Below are 14,154 nucleotides of genomic sequence, written 5' to 3' on the forward strand. Positions count from 1 at the left end.
TCAGCCTCAGCCTGCTTGCGGCGGCTCTCGCTGAGCTGCGTCTGCAGCCCCTTGTTCTGTGCCGCCAGGTACTGCAGCTTCTCTTGCAGCGCCGCGCGCTCAGCCTCCACACGGTTCAGCAGGTTGCGGTGGATGTGGTCCTGGGGGCGGATGGGCGGGGGTCAAGGCCTTGCCGAGGGCCCGACCCCGGGCGCCGGATTCCCTCCCTGGGCCGGCCTCGGCCCACCTGCGTCTCGAGCTCCACTACGCGCTGCCGCAGCTCTCGACCCTCGGCCAGCGCCTGGGCCTCTCGCAGCCGCACGCTCATCAGCTCGTCCTGCAGCTCGCCCAGGACCAGCTTCCGCGGGGACTCCTTCCAGCGGCCACCGCGGGACAGGTGGGCCTGCGGGGAGAGGTCGGCGGTCGGCCTGCGCCCGGGGCCCAAGGCCGCTTCGACCCCCTGGAACGAGGCCCGCCCTCACCTGCCAGGTGTCCGAGAGCTCCTGCAGCTGCAGCTTCAGCTCCCGTGCCGAGGCCACTGCCTCACCCTCCCGAACCTTGAGCGCCTTCAGCTCCTCCTGAAGCCGAGCCACGTTGTTCTCGTCGGGCAGCGAGTTGTTCCTCTGCGGGGAGAGGAGCGCTCAGAGCTGCCCGCAGGCCTCACTCCCCGGCCCCCTCTCCTCTGGGCTTCACCACTGGCAGCCGGGCTGGGAGAGGGTGCACCCTGGACGCCCGGATGCCCAGGGGAATGAGGAGGAGGCCCCAGGGGAGGAGACCCCACCCTCGCAGCCCCTGCTGGAAATCCTGGTCTGTAAAGCCGGCTGTAGTAACAGCACCTGCTCTCTCAGGGGGCTGGTCCAGGGCAACCCCCGCACCACACGTGATTGTTGATAACACCAGGAGGGCATCGAGGCCAGGTGCTCCTCACCTGGGAATCTGAGATCCTCGCCCTCCCAGCCCAGACCTGGCCCAGCAGAAGCTGAGCAGATGGCAGGTTTCGGCATTGTCCCTGGGGACAGAGGGCCGGCCTAGGCCCTATCCTGGCCTCCCAAGGGCTCAGAGATGAGATTTGTGCTCCAGCCTCTTGGACCAAAAGCCAACTCGCTGCAGGAGGTTCTCGCTGCCTCTTGTCTGGGAGTTGGGGGGAGGGTGGTGGAACTTCTGGGCCCACATTTCCCTCTGATGTAGAGAGGAGAGAGGAAAGCCCAGTCTGGGTGGTGGGTCAACAGGGACTGTGAGGCCAATGGCCCCATGCAAGGCTGTGGCAGAGACACCCCACCTAGGAGGACACCCCAAACTGCAGCTTGAAGCTGGGGGGCGCGTGGCTTCTGCTAGTGGGTGAGTACTGCCCTCTGGTGGCCAGGGCATTTCCCTTCTGGTGGCTCAAGGGAATTGAGACAATAACCAGGGTAGAAGGAACTGGGAAGGTACCAAGAGGCCTGGCGCTCCCTGCAGGGCTGCAGGTGGGAGAAGGCGGCCCCCTGGGTGGTGGGGCTGTGGAGGGGAGCAGCCTTGATGGGCCTGCGCCTTCCCTTCCCCCTGGAGCTCAGGGCCTGAGGAGGACATACACAGGCAGGATGGGCTGTCCAGGGGGCCCATGACAGCTACTGTGCTGCTGGCCTGATGTCTGGCATATGAGGGCAGGCGTGGCTCTCACGGAGTCATGCTGCTGCTGTGTGTGTGTGTGTGTGTGTGTGTGCGCCTCCGGGGCCTGAGTGGTACATACCGTGCTGTGGAGACTATGGGGGAGGAGGCAGGGGAAGGGCTCTGACTCCAGGGCCTGGCCCTCAGGTCCCTGGGGCTGCCCCCCTTATCCTTGGCAAGGGCCTGGTGGTCACCTCCCAGGGGCGCCCTTACTGCCCCGTCTCCAGGGTGCCCCCAGCGGCCACCCAGTCGCACCTTCTCCATGTCCAGAACCTTGTCCTGCATCTCCCGAAGGGCCCCCAGGGTCTCGGTCTCCCGAAGCCGTGACTGCTCCAGCTCCGTCTCCAGGTGGGCCACAAAGTCCTCGGTGAGGCGCGGGTTATCCTGGGGGCAGGCAGAGGGCTGTGCTGGGCGACAGGCTGTGGCCAGAGGTGGGCAGCTTTCCTGCCAGCCAGGTGAGGGCCCAGGCCTGGTCCCACCTCTTCCACCCCCATGGCCAGGAGTGGGGGCTTAGGTTGTGGGTGGAGAGCAGGGCAAAGAGAAAGCCCATATCCCCTGGAAGGGCAGAACACCACGGGGGCCCTGATGCTTTGTCTTGGGGTCCTGGGGACACCACACATGGCCTCAGGAGGCCCCCTGAGGTACACCAATGACGGGTTCACAGGATCACTGGGGTGAGTATGCAGAACGAGTTCTCTGGGCGCTGCTTCCTGCTGTGTGGTCTGTGGCCTGACCACACCATGGGGGTTGTGAGGGGCAGATGGGGAAAGAGTTGGCTGAGACCACTTTCTTGGTCAGTGTCCAGGGGCTTCTCAGAGGTACCTGGGAGTCCCAGGGGTGATGGGTGGGCCCCATACAGAAGACCTCGACAGTGAGGGAGGAAGCCCCTGGGGTCGGAGCACAGCCTGCATCTTGCTGCCTGGGTGGCCTGGCAGGGCAGTTCTCTGGCAAGTTGCCCCAGCCACCCTGCTCCTCAGCTGCCCCACCCCCTGCTTCCCCACTGACCAGGTCTTATTTATGGGGCCCTCCTGCCTAACTGCCCAGGTCTGCTTGCTACCCTTGACCACTGGGGGTCTCTGAAGTCCAGGGGTGTGGGTGGCTCTCTCTCGGCCCAGATGGGCTCTGGGCCCCGTGGCAGCTCTGCCCAGCTGCATCTCTTCCAGGGGCCCCACCAGCATCTCCCACACTCCCTCCCGGCCTCCCTCTGCCTTGCAGTGACCTCCCTGCCTCACCCAGCTCTGCAGCAGGCCTAAGGGCAGGAGCCCCGAGGGGGCAGGTGAATGTCTCTCCAACTGGCCTGATGGAGGGCATTGTGCCATGGGTAGGGTTAGCCCAGCCTCAGCTTCCCCACTGGCCTGGCTGCTTTAAAGCCAGGTGGGGCTACAGCACTTGAACTTGAGCCAGAGGTGGATGCGGGTCAGCAATAGTGAAGTTCTGCCCCTCTGTCCCCAGGAGCAGAGGGTCAACACGTAGGGGAGGGATTCTCCTCAGCCAATGACCATTCCTTCTCTTCACCCTTTCTCAAGCACCCTGTGGTTTCTCCACATCAGGGACCCTCACCTCACTGCCAGGCCCTGCTGGTTCAGCCCTGGGGTATGGGGAGCCGACAGCGCCCTTCCCTGCCCCTCAGGGCCTGTGCTCAGTCATACCTGCTGAGTTTGGAGGCCACAGCTGCCAGTGTGTTACCACATCAGGAAGGCAGCTGCTGGGTGTGGCTGGAGGAGAGTTCTGGAAGCCTTCTTTGGGAGAAGTGGACTCTGCCATGCTTCAGCTCATGGGCTCTCCACCACCCACCTGAGTTCATGACTCCAAAACAGACTTGGGCTGCCCCCACCTCATCTCCAACCCATTAGCTCAGGGTGGCGGGCACAGACCAGACCCTCTTCTGAGGGCAAGGTGTTGGGCACTGGAGGGGGTTACCCTCCCTCACCCCAGCTCCTACCATGCGTGGCTGCCTACCCACCCCCTGAGGAAGCCCTGAAATTGAGCTCCCCTCCCGAGTGTATGATTAACCTCTCTATCCCCCAAAACTTTATTGCCTTTCCTGTGCCTCCCTTGAGTTTCAAAGAAAATGGCGGGCTGAAACCAAGCAGGATCCCGTGGGCCCTCCTGGGTACAAAAGCCCTTCCGTGTCCCTGTTTCTTGTTTGTAGAAAAAGGCTGTAGTCTCCAAGACCTCTGCTGAGTTCCAGAAAGCAGCCTCAGGCAGTAAATGATGAGGATCATAGAGTCCCAGGATGCCTAGGCCCTCCTGAAGGAGTAGAGATAACTACTTGACATGGGTCTTTGAGTTCTTCTGCAGAAATTAAGAGCCCCAGCCAGGTGGAGCATGGTGACTACACACTGACCACCAGCACCAGACCCCAGACTGGTTGTAGCAAGAGGGTTGATGATGACTGAGGTTCCCTAAACATGACCCTGTTTCCTCACCACCAACCAATCAGAAGAAGGTCCACGAGCTGACCCTGTGTCCTTGGACCCTTTCCTCTGGCACTGTCTTAAAAAAAGACCCTGCCTAGAGGCTTCCCTGGGGGTCCAGTGGCTAAGACTCCACATTCCCAATGCAGGGGGCTTGGGTTTGATCGCTGGTTCGGGACCCAGATGCCACATTCCACCACTAAGAGTTCACATGCTGCAACTAGAGATCCCACGTGCTGCAGTGAAGACGGAAGGTCCCGAGTGCCACTACCAAGACCTGATTCAGCCAGATAAATAAATGAAAATACTAAAAAATCCCCTGCTGAAAAGGCATCAGGGACTTTCTGGGTTCTTTTGAGCATGAGCTGCCCTTTCTCCTTGTTTGCAGAAGATGCTGTGGTTTCCTTCACCACAAGCCGTGTTGGTAGCTGGTTTTGCTGCATGTCAGATGAGTGGACCTAGGTTTGGTTTGGTAACAGCCCAACAGCTCTTCAGACCCTGGGGAGACATCAAGGCTCCCCCAAGGAATCACAGCTCTATCAGTGGAGGGCGGGGTCCCTGCAGGGACAGTTGGGGGATGGGTGGAGGCTGACTGTCTTGCCCTCAGTGTGGTAATATGGTAGGCCGGATGCCCCACTGCGGGGTGGGAAAGGGAAACCACAGGATCGCCCCGGGTGTGGGGCTGGAGGAGACTCTGGGTCCCCTGTCCCCAAGGAAGGAACAGGAGGGCCAGGGCTGATTGGGGCCAGGTGCCCCAGAGCTCTGCAGACAGCCAGGCATAGGGCGTGGCCTGGCCCTGGGCCCCGCCCACCGGCCTGGTACCTGCTGCTCCTGCAGCTGCCGTATGGTGCTCTGCGCCTTCTGCAGGTCTTCGGCTGCCGAGCTACACTGCTGCCTCACCACAGCCAGTTCCCGCTTGATGACGTAGTTCTCCTCTGCCTCCTGTGCGCGTGTCACCTGCCCCTGAGGACAGCGAGGATGAGGTGCCGTGACTCTCTGCTCACACCCCCAGCTCTGCCTGGGGCCTGCCAGTGGGGAGGCCCAGAGAGGGTGGAGGCGGGGTGGGAGGAGGAGGACCTCCCACACTCAAGAGCCTGGGATGGGGTGCCCCCTAGGGCCTGGGGATGTTGGGGGGGCAGGCAGGAACAGGAACCAGGAGGAACCTGGAGGAACAGACCCACCCGGGACCCAGGCTCTGGCTTGCAGCCTCTGTCCCAGGTAAGGAGAAGTAAGTCCTTGTCCACTTAGGGTGGACAGCACAGCAGAGGCCAGGCTCTGCTGGGAATGACGGGGATCTGGGGACAGCCGAGGGCCAGGAGGCTCAGGACGGGCTCTTGGGGGCCAGGCTGGGGGGTACACCTCTCCCCCAGTCTTCTTCAGTCCTGGCCCCCAGAGTTCCACCTGCCCAAGACTAAGACTCCCCAGCCTCATCCCCTCAACCCCCAATTTAGGCCCCCCATTCCAGGCTCAGAGCCACCAGGTGGTGAGGCAGGAGCTTCCAGAGAAAGCCATTCAGGATGAGGCAGCAGCAGAAGCAGGCGAGTGAGAGAAGAGGACAGGCCTTGCAGGTTGGAGCAGAGAAGAGCGTGAGGGGCCATAAGGGGTAGTGGAGTGTGTGTGTGTGTGTGTGTGTGTGTGCGTTGGGGTGGCTCAGCTGTGCACACACCAACCAGGGCCTGTTGCTAATGTAGCCTCAGGGTCCCCACCCTTATCCCTACCAGGGTCCCCTGGAGAGAGGAAACCTGTGCATTGCGTGCATGCTCACACGCACCCACAGGCACCAGGCCTTCACACGCATGCCCCCTCCCCCAGAGGGAAGCCTCTGTCTCCTGGAGAAGCGGTCCCCAGCCGCCCCCATGCACAGCGCCAGGTCTGCCCCCTCCCCCCTCCTCCCCCAAGGGATGGCAGCGGCCAGGGCAGAGGTGTCTGGTGGTCATGTGTGGGCACTGGGAAGAAGTGGGAGAGGGAGAGGAAAAGCTACAGTACCTGTATTAACCTATCAGCCAGAGCAGCGCTCTCCTACCCGGCGGAGGGGTTCCGAGCGACAGGGGGAGGAGGCAGAGCGGAAGGCGCGGGGACAGGAGAGGGGAGACAGACAAGAACCACATGTCACTAACGCGGTGGGCTATCTCTAGAAGCGGGAGAGAGGAGTGAGACCGGAGAACCAGAGAACCAGCAGGAGAGGGCCGGGAGGAAGACCAAAGCCAGAGCAAGCTCCGTCCTGGGGAGGAGTCTGTGTGTGAATAGGGGGTGGAGGCAGGGTCACCCATGGGAGCTGCGGGGCTGGGGCCTCACCTGAAGAGGGTTGGCGGGGGAGCCCTGGGCCCCGTGAGTGCAGTTTTAATTTGGAGGCAGAACAAGACTCAAGGCTTTGGGCCAAGGACAAATTCCACCTGCGGTCAGTAGTGGGTCAAGTGAGACTGAGCAGGGAGCTGGAAGTTGAGAGCCCCCGTCTCTACTCTCATATTTAAAAACAGGTTGGGGGCAAGGGTCAAGGCTATGGCACCCCCTCCATGGTGCACAGCCACCCTCTCCTCCTTTCTTTTGTCAAAGCAGCCCACACCCAGGCAGCCCGGGAGGGCGCCAGACCCAAATGGATTTCTGTGTTTGCAGTTAATGGGGTTATAACTCAGTTCCCCTTCAGGCAAAGCTTCCCCTTGGTCCCCAATTTACACAGCAGCCGAAGTCTCAGGGAAACACATGGTGGGGCCCGTGGGATTTATGGTGGGAGTTTAGGGTGGGGTCGCGCCTGGGGCGGGAGGCTGGCTGGCCGGCCCTCTGGCTGCTAGGTCCTGCTCAGGACTGGGAGGGTTTGGTGCTACAGGCTGGCGGCTGCACCCCTCACCTTTTCCAGGGTCTCGATCCGCTGCTTCAGGAGCCGGTTCTCCGTCCGAAGCCTCTGTAGTGGGGGGAAGAGGGAAGAGTGCGTCAGAGCCCCATGTCCTGCTCCTGTGCACCCAGAAGTCTGTCCCCTTGGAGCCAGGCCATCTTCAGGCAGGAGGGCACCAGCGTTTAATGGTCCAAGTTAGTGATTCCATAAAACAGTCAAGGCCAATTCTCATTTGGAATGGCCCACTAGGTATTTAAAAAAAAAAAAAACAAACAAATCTTGGTTCAGGAAAACCAATGTGATGGCTTGGGTGGATATGCACTGTGTGAGGGGGTATGGAGGGGGCAGTCAGCACCCGTGTCCTCCTGTGGAGTCGCCTTGGGCCTGTCAAGGGCAGAGCCTTCTGTGTTCTGGGGGAAGCTACTGGCAGACAGTCCCCACCCCTCACGGCTTGGATTTGAGCCCCAGGGCTTAGAGGACAGACTTGGAGTCTAGGTCCAGGAAAGGAAAGGGGTCTTGCGAACGTGCGTGCTGTTGATGACTACATTTCTGCGTCCCTTTGAGAACCAGCTGCGCCTGACAGTTGTCACCGTTGCCCCCACCCCCTCTAATTTTCAAGGCAGTCTTCCTTCCGCCTTCCATGCTGTGCTGGTGGTTTTGGTGGGGGTACTCGTGGTTGTAGGTTTCCCCGCAGCCTTCTGGGAAGCGGGGGAGGTTGACATCCGCCTCACCCCTAGTTTCTACCCCCGAGTCCTTTAAGCAGTGGGTACAGAAATCGTTTCCATCAGCAGGTCAGCGAGAGTCCTGCTTCCCTGTGTATCACACAGGACATTCTTCCGGAGAGAAGAAGGTGATGGAAACATGCAGAACACACCCTGGAAGCAGCTATGTCAGAGAGGATCACAGACTTGATTGATGGGCGCTGACTCATGTCAAGAGAAACTGAGTTGGAGGCAGGCAGGGTCTTGCCGGAGGCTCCTGGCTTGCCGGAGTCAGAGCTGTTGCAGGCCTGGGTCTCTGTCCATCACAGGAATCCAGAACCAGAGTCCTGACCCCTGACCCCTGGGTTCTGTCTACTTTCTGGCCTCAACGCACGGATGGCCAAGCTCAGCCATCCTTGGAGGAGCTGAGTGTGCTGACCACACCTCACCTTGCTCCTCTTCCTCCCAGGAGAAAACCCGATAGGGTGTGAACAAGGACTGTGGGGGCCTACGTACTAATCACAGTACTGAAAAGTTTTTTGTTCTGTATTTTTGATACTTTGATATCCTGCTGCCTTGCTAATCCTGGTGATACTGCTGCTCCTAGGACTAGTTAATTCCTAGGGACAGTAGACAGCATGCCTGCTGGTCTGCCTTCTACACACTAAGCGGTCACACCCCTGCCTACCTCCCTTACCTCTCACACACAAACCATTATTTCCCATGCCCTCAATTGTCCCAGGACAGGTGGTGACCACTCCTATAGGCCAGAGCCCTGGAAATTATTCAAACCAGCCAATCTTGACTCTCTTGAACCTGCCTACACACCCTCTTGAACCCTGACCCAACCCTTCCCATGGAAATCCCAGCACGGGCTCTGGCCCAGGCTTTTCTCCTGCCCTGCCCTGATGCTTCCCCATGTGGCCCTGCACACACAGCAGAGGTGCGCCCCTCTGGGAACTGTGAGTAACAAACTGTCCTTCTAAAGGCGGTTGTCTGTGTTTGTCTCCTCACTGTACTTGATGAAAACAAATCTCAGGTTTGCTTTAAAACAGGCAAAAGGTGAAAGAGCACAGGGCAGGGACAAGGGAGAAGGCATCTGTCCTGCCCTGCCCTTGGGGGTGCTCAGGCTTGTCTTGTGGGACATTTCCAGGCTGGACATGTGGTCTGAGGGTCTGCTGCATCCCTCCCTACTGCTGAGCCCTCCTGGCCACCAGGTGAGAGCATGCCCTTGTCTGCATGAGCAAGACACATGTACATGTTTGGACTGGTGCATCAGTAATGCTGCCATTCCTGAGAAAGGGAGATGCTTAAAAGTTTAGGACACAGAATTGTTTCTCAGAAAACCTACCAACAGGGCCAGGACAATAAGGTCCTCTTTCCCCACTCAGATATGGGCAGCAGGTAACCTGGATTATAATCTAGGTTCTGTTTCTGTCTTTTGAGAGGAAGTTGGGATGATGGTGGTGGTTCAAAATAATAATTTGAACAGTAGAGCAAGTGTCATCCCCATTTTGCAGAAGGGGACACTGAGGCTCAGAGAGGTGCATTCATGTTCCTGGCAGGTCACCCAGCTGGTTTGTAGTAGAGCTGAGATTTGAATTCTGGTCTGTGGGACGCCAGGCCCAGGCACTGTGGGAATCTGTCCCTGAAGAAGACAGAGCCAGGCTGTGTTGGGGTTTGCATCTGTGTCTGACCCCCACCCCCACTGGACTGGGGGCCCTCAGTCTCTGCCATGATTCTGGCACATAGTAGGTGCCTGCTAGATCCCTGTGGAGAGATAACCAAGATCACATCTGGAGGGTCGAAAGCAGAGGGAAGGAGATGGAAGGGAGTCTGTGTATAGAGGCTCTGCATGCCCAGGAAAGCCCCTCTGATATTGTGACCTACCAGGAATATATATTTGGTCTTCATCTCTGGTCCTGGCACAGCACTCCTAAAACCCTGGGAATTTTCTTAGAAAGGAATCAAGGTGTCACTTGTTATGTTAATGAGGTGACTTTTGGAAATCCCCCAGGTCACCTAAGCATGGGGCTGGTAGCCAGGTGACCAGATCCTGTGATGAGAGGGTTGGAACTTTCTGCCTGACCTCAGGGAAGGGAGAGGGCTGGGAGTTGAATCTCCGGGCCCAGGGAACTGTCCACCTGTTAAACCATGTCCCCAGTTCAGGGGGTGGGGGTGGCTCTCACTCTGTGTGGCCTGGTGGTGAGTGAAAGGGCAGCTGGGCCAAGGGATCACCCCTTGAGGCCATGGGACACCCTGCTGTGTGGCCCATGCTGGGTGGGGCCACCCTCATCAGGGGGCTTCCGGGGCATCCTGCCCCAGCCTGGCCCATCCCACCTGAACTCACCTTGATCTCAATCTGCTCCTCCATCTCCTTGCTCTTCATGGCCGCATACTCCTTCTCCAGCCTGCAGAGAGAGGGGAGGGCCGATGTGCTCACTGTCCCACTCTCAGGGACCCCCCTACTGCCTGCACCCTGGATGCCCGCTACTGACCTCTTCATCTTCTTGGGGTTGTACTTGACCTGGTAAGCCTTGAGGATCAGCTTATCTGGACAGCTGTCGAACTGATGGGGGATCACCCTCTGGAAGTACTGTGGGGACATGGGTGGTCACTGACATGTGGGCCCTGACCACCTGGGGCCACCCAAGCCCGTGGGAGGCCCTGCTTCCCTGGAGGAGGGGCCTGGGCATGCCAGAAGTGTCAGCCAGAGCCCGTTGGCCTGGGGCCTTGCATGGCCTGGCCCTCTGTGGGCGCTCCATCAGTGTATGTGGATCGAATGAGCAAGTATGAGAAGCAGGAATTGTGAGAAGGAGCTGCCTGTGGCCAGGACTTCTGTCTGCAGGAGAAGCAGGGTTCGGGAGCTCCTGAGGGGGAAGGCTGGGGTGGGGTCTGAGAAGAGGGGCCTTCATGGCGGGGGCAGGGGGAGCCATGCCGCTGACCCAGGGCAGCGAAAAGAGATGGAAGAGGTTGAAGGATCAGGGTGGCAGGGAGGAAGCTGAAAGAAGGAGCCCTTGGGGGCCTGCCTGCTCGCCCAGGGCCCCTAGGGCCTCCACGCAGAGTTTAAGCGCATGCTGCCGGTGGACATAGCTTTCTGCAGCTTGGGACTGGGCTGGGCTCCACAGCCCAGCTGGCCCCCTCTGGCAGCTGCGGACAATGGGTGCCCGTGTTCGTGAACACAACTGTGGCCTTTGTGCATTCTTCCCCAAACCACCAGCTGGAGAACACTGGGAGGGGGCAGGGGCCTGCATGATGGGGACATGGCAGTGAGAAGCAGGCTGGCCTCTCTCCGCAGGCAGGGCAGCTAGCCGGGGCAGGCAAGGGGAGGGTCAGCCCCAGACCCTCACTCCCTCCTGGGCCCTCGTCTGACCTAGTTGCTGGGGCTGAAACCACACCCAAGGCCTCCAGGTGTGGGCAGTATTGCTATTTGTCACATTAGGCTCTAGGGGACCTGGAGCTGGGGGCAGGTGAAGGGGGGTGGACTTCCGGGCTTGGCATTCTTCTCTCCCTGCTGCCAGGCTGCTGGCCCTGGCCCAACTCTGGCAGAGCTGGGGGCTCCTCAGGCACTGCCCCCGCCTCAGCCCTGGCCCTTCAGGGAGATCTTAGGGGGCAGAGATGATGGGAAAGGATCAGGGCACTCAGGAAGTCCAGGGTCTCCCCATCTTTCAGGAAGGGTTCACTTGCCCAGGTGCCCCTGCTGGGGGCAAACCCACCACCCTGGACCCCTGCCCACCTGGGACATCCCCTCCATGTCCAGCTGCATCAGCTCCGTCTGGTTCACCTGCAGCAGGGCGAGGCCCACCCGGAAGATGATCTCCAGGCCCTGCAAAGGCAGCGGGGGCACTGCATCTCCAGTTCTGCTTTCCCAGGGGCCTCTGAGCCCTCCCTGAGCCCTGGGATCATTTCCAGTGGGGACCTGAGTCACTCCATCCAGAGTGCCCAGGAGAAGAAGGGGTCCTTACCTCGTACATGAAGATGTCAAAGACACGGGTGGCAACGGGCAGTGGGAAGGTGGTGAGGAAGAGTGTGAGGAACCAGGACGAGGCATACATGGACGTGTGGAAGCTCTGGGAGCGGAAGTGGGTGTTCAGGTCCGGGAGCTGCTCCTGGGGTCAGGGAGGAGGCCAGACACCATGAGGAGGGCGCTGGGCACAGCAGTCCACACCCTCAGGTTCCCTCTACCCGGAAGTGCCTGCATCTTCAGGGAGCCTTCCCTGACTTACCCTGGGCAGCCCCCCTGCCACACTGTCCCTGGGTGGGGCAGAAGCACCCCAGAGCTCTGAGCAGCACGAGGGGGGACCCAGGCAGGGACAGCAGGCGGCCCAGCTGCCCGGGGAGGCTCACCACCACCCCCAACAATGCTCTACATTTTGTGCCCAGACATGCTTAAGGGATGTTTGATTGGCCTGAACTTTAGACAGCTGGAAAGTGACAGAAACTGGGAAAACTGAGGCTGGAGATGTTAGGAGGCCCTGCTGGTCCTTCACAGGAAGAACGGACCCTTGGCTGTCCCCTGGCCTGCCCTGGGCCTCCTCTGGACTCAGGGACTCTCTGGTGGTGGCCAGCTACTTTGCCATGGGAGCTCTCGGCTCTTTCTCTGTGGCCCTGGGCCACCTGCTGGCTGGCATTTCCGGTCCCCTTGACCGACAGCACCTCCTGGTCCTCCAGGCCTGAGGAGCGGGCTTTCACAACCAGAGGCATCCTGCCCACTGGTGCCCAGCCACATAGCCCCACCTGCAACCGGCTTCCGGAGCAGGCCAGAGTGCGTGTGTGTGTGTGTGTGTGTGTGTACACCGGTGCTGTCTGCCAGCCAGGAGCGGGCCCTGCGGGGGCTACTATTTATAAATAGGCGGCTACAGCTCTCTAGTAATCAGCAAAGGCAGGCAGACAACACTTTCCCCCTTCTACCACACTGGGGAGCAGATAGAAAGGGACAGTGTGGGGGTGTGTCTGAGGCAGGCCAACCTCTCCATCCTGGCCTGAATGACTCTGGGAACCCTGAGTTCTGAGAAGCCCCCACTGTAAGGACTGGCCCCTGAAGCATCCTTCAGGCAGTGCTCCACAGCCCCCTGGGGAGTAGGACCCCTTTCTGCCCTGGTATGTCTGGGTGGGTTCTCAGGCCTGGAATTTTCAGTCGAAGAGACTCCCTGGGAGGGCCAAGGTCAGCACCCGTGAGTGTGGGCTGGCAGGGTATGGGGGGGCAGAGTGGGTAGGCATGACCACCTGGGCCTGCTCACCTGTAGCATGTATTCAAATTGGTAGATGCAGAGCCCCAGCTCGGCCATGCTGGGCTTGAAGAGCTCTCGTAGGCGGTACTCCTGCATCAGCCGCACGAACACACAGAAGGCCTCCTCCTCGGGCATCTGGGGGCAGGGGGTGTCTGTGAGTGGGGGTAGCATGGGAGGGGGTGCCCGCTGCTCTTCTGACTTTGCTTGTTTCTGCTGTTTACTTTGACTGAACACAGACGGTGCCAGGCTGCCTGGACCCCCATGGCAAACCTCCGGTCAATAAAGTCCCCGTTTCACTGATGGGAAGCATCTAGAGGCTGAAGTCGCGAGCCCAAGGCCGCCTGGCAAGAAACAGTGGAGCTGGGACTTGAACCCCAGAGCCCACGGTGGAGGCAGCCTCTCGTCCAGTCCCCACCATTCTCCCCTCCTGAGCCTGCCAGAGCCTCCACAGGAAACCCCTAGCCCCATAAACACTGCACTGGCCAAACCAAGTCTCCCACCTGGGTTCCTCATCTGACCCTGGCAGGTGACCGAGCAGGATGGGATAGTGGTCAGGACCAGCTGCCAGCCTTCTGTGCTTGGTTGGGAGACTGTCAGAGGTCACAGGCGGGCAGGGGGAAGCTCTGACCCCAGGCCTACACTGATGGAGGGAACACTTGCTTCTGTCCACCTCCAGGGGACCGACAGAGTGGGCTGGGCTAGCCCAGGCCACCTACCTGCATGAGCAGCAGGCCCACGATGAAGGCACTGCCCTGGCAGTAGCCCACCTCCCGGTCCACCAGCGAGTAGGCCTGCACGGGAACGCACGGGAGTCAGGGCGGGGTCCCACCGGGCTGGCAACCACAGGGCATCTCTCCAGGGCCAGGGCTCACCTTCATGACATTGAAGAGGACCTCCTGGCCTAGGCTGTCCTGGCCCTTGAAGAACTCGTGCTCTGGGTAGGTGCGGGCGATGTCCCTGCGGATGAGCTTCTCGCAGGGGGATGACATCTTGAGCAGCTCTGAGTACTGGTTCTTAACCGGCATGTCTGTGGCACTGCACAGGAGCTGCCAGACGATGGCCCGGAAGTGGTGTGGGATGCCCTTGCGGATCAGCTCCTGGAGACCGGTCAGAGGGGGAGCGGAAGACCGGGCTGGATCCAGTCCCAGAGTGGCCTCCCCAGGGCCGTCCAGCCGGGCCTTGGAGATGGGGCCTGTCCACGCCTCCCCGGAGGCCCAGAGAGCTTGGCTAAGCCACCTCATGGCACAGAGTGCCACAGTGCTCCAGCCTGTCACGGAGCACACGGGTGGGAAGCAGGTGGGGGTGTCTGGGAGGCCAGCCCCGCCCACTCTCCCTCCTCCCCACCCTCCACC

The 14,154-nt window shown here is 60.3% G+C and overlaps 1 protein-coding gene across 1 annotated transcript in view; it reads right to left on the reverse strand.

Annotated features, from left to right (window-relative positions):
- EVI5L (ecotropic viral integration site 5-like) overlaps positions 1-14,154 on the reverse strand; it is an 18,668-nt gene that overhangs the window by 1,029 nt on the left and 3,485 nt on the right. Inside the window, exons 4-17 of the mRNA XM_010828483.1 lie at positions 13,675-13,899; positions 13,519-13,593; positions 12,812-12,937; positions 11,537-11,680; positions 11,308-11,397; positions 10,070-10,167; positions 9,922-9,982; positions 6,886-6,939; positions 6,027-6,059; positions 4,863-5,003; positions 1,879-2,007; positions 462-602; positions 227-382; positions 6-140 (exon numbers count right to left, since the gene is read on the reverse strand). Coding sequence (XP_010826785.1) covers positions 6-140; positions 227-382; positions 462-602; positions 1,879-2,007; positions 4,863-5,003; positions 6,027-6,059; positions 6,886-6,939; positions 9,922-9,982; positions 10,070-10,167; positions 11,308-11,397; positions 11,537-11,680; positions 12,812-12,937; positions 13,519-13,593; positions 13,675-13,899 — 1,608 coding nt within the window. The remainder of the gene's footprint in view (positions 1-5; positions 141-226; positions 383-461; positions 603-1,878; positions 2,008-4,862; positions 5,004-6,026; positions 6,060-6,885; positions 6,940-9,921; positions 9,983-10,069; positions 10,168-11,307; positions 11,398-11,536; positions 11,681-12,811; positions 12,938-13,518; positions 13,594-13,674; positions 13,900-14,154) is intronic.

Source organism: Bison bison, unplaced genomic scaffold (genome assembly GCF_000754665.1).
Source record: "Bison bison bison isolate TAMUID 2011002044 unplaced genomic scaffold, Bison_UMD1.0 scf7180017864492, whole genome shotgun sequence".
In the NCBI taxonomy this organism is placed as follows: Eukaryota; Metazoa; Chordata; class Mammalia; order Artiodactyla; family Bovidae; genus Bison; species Bison bison.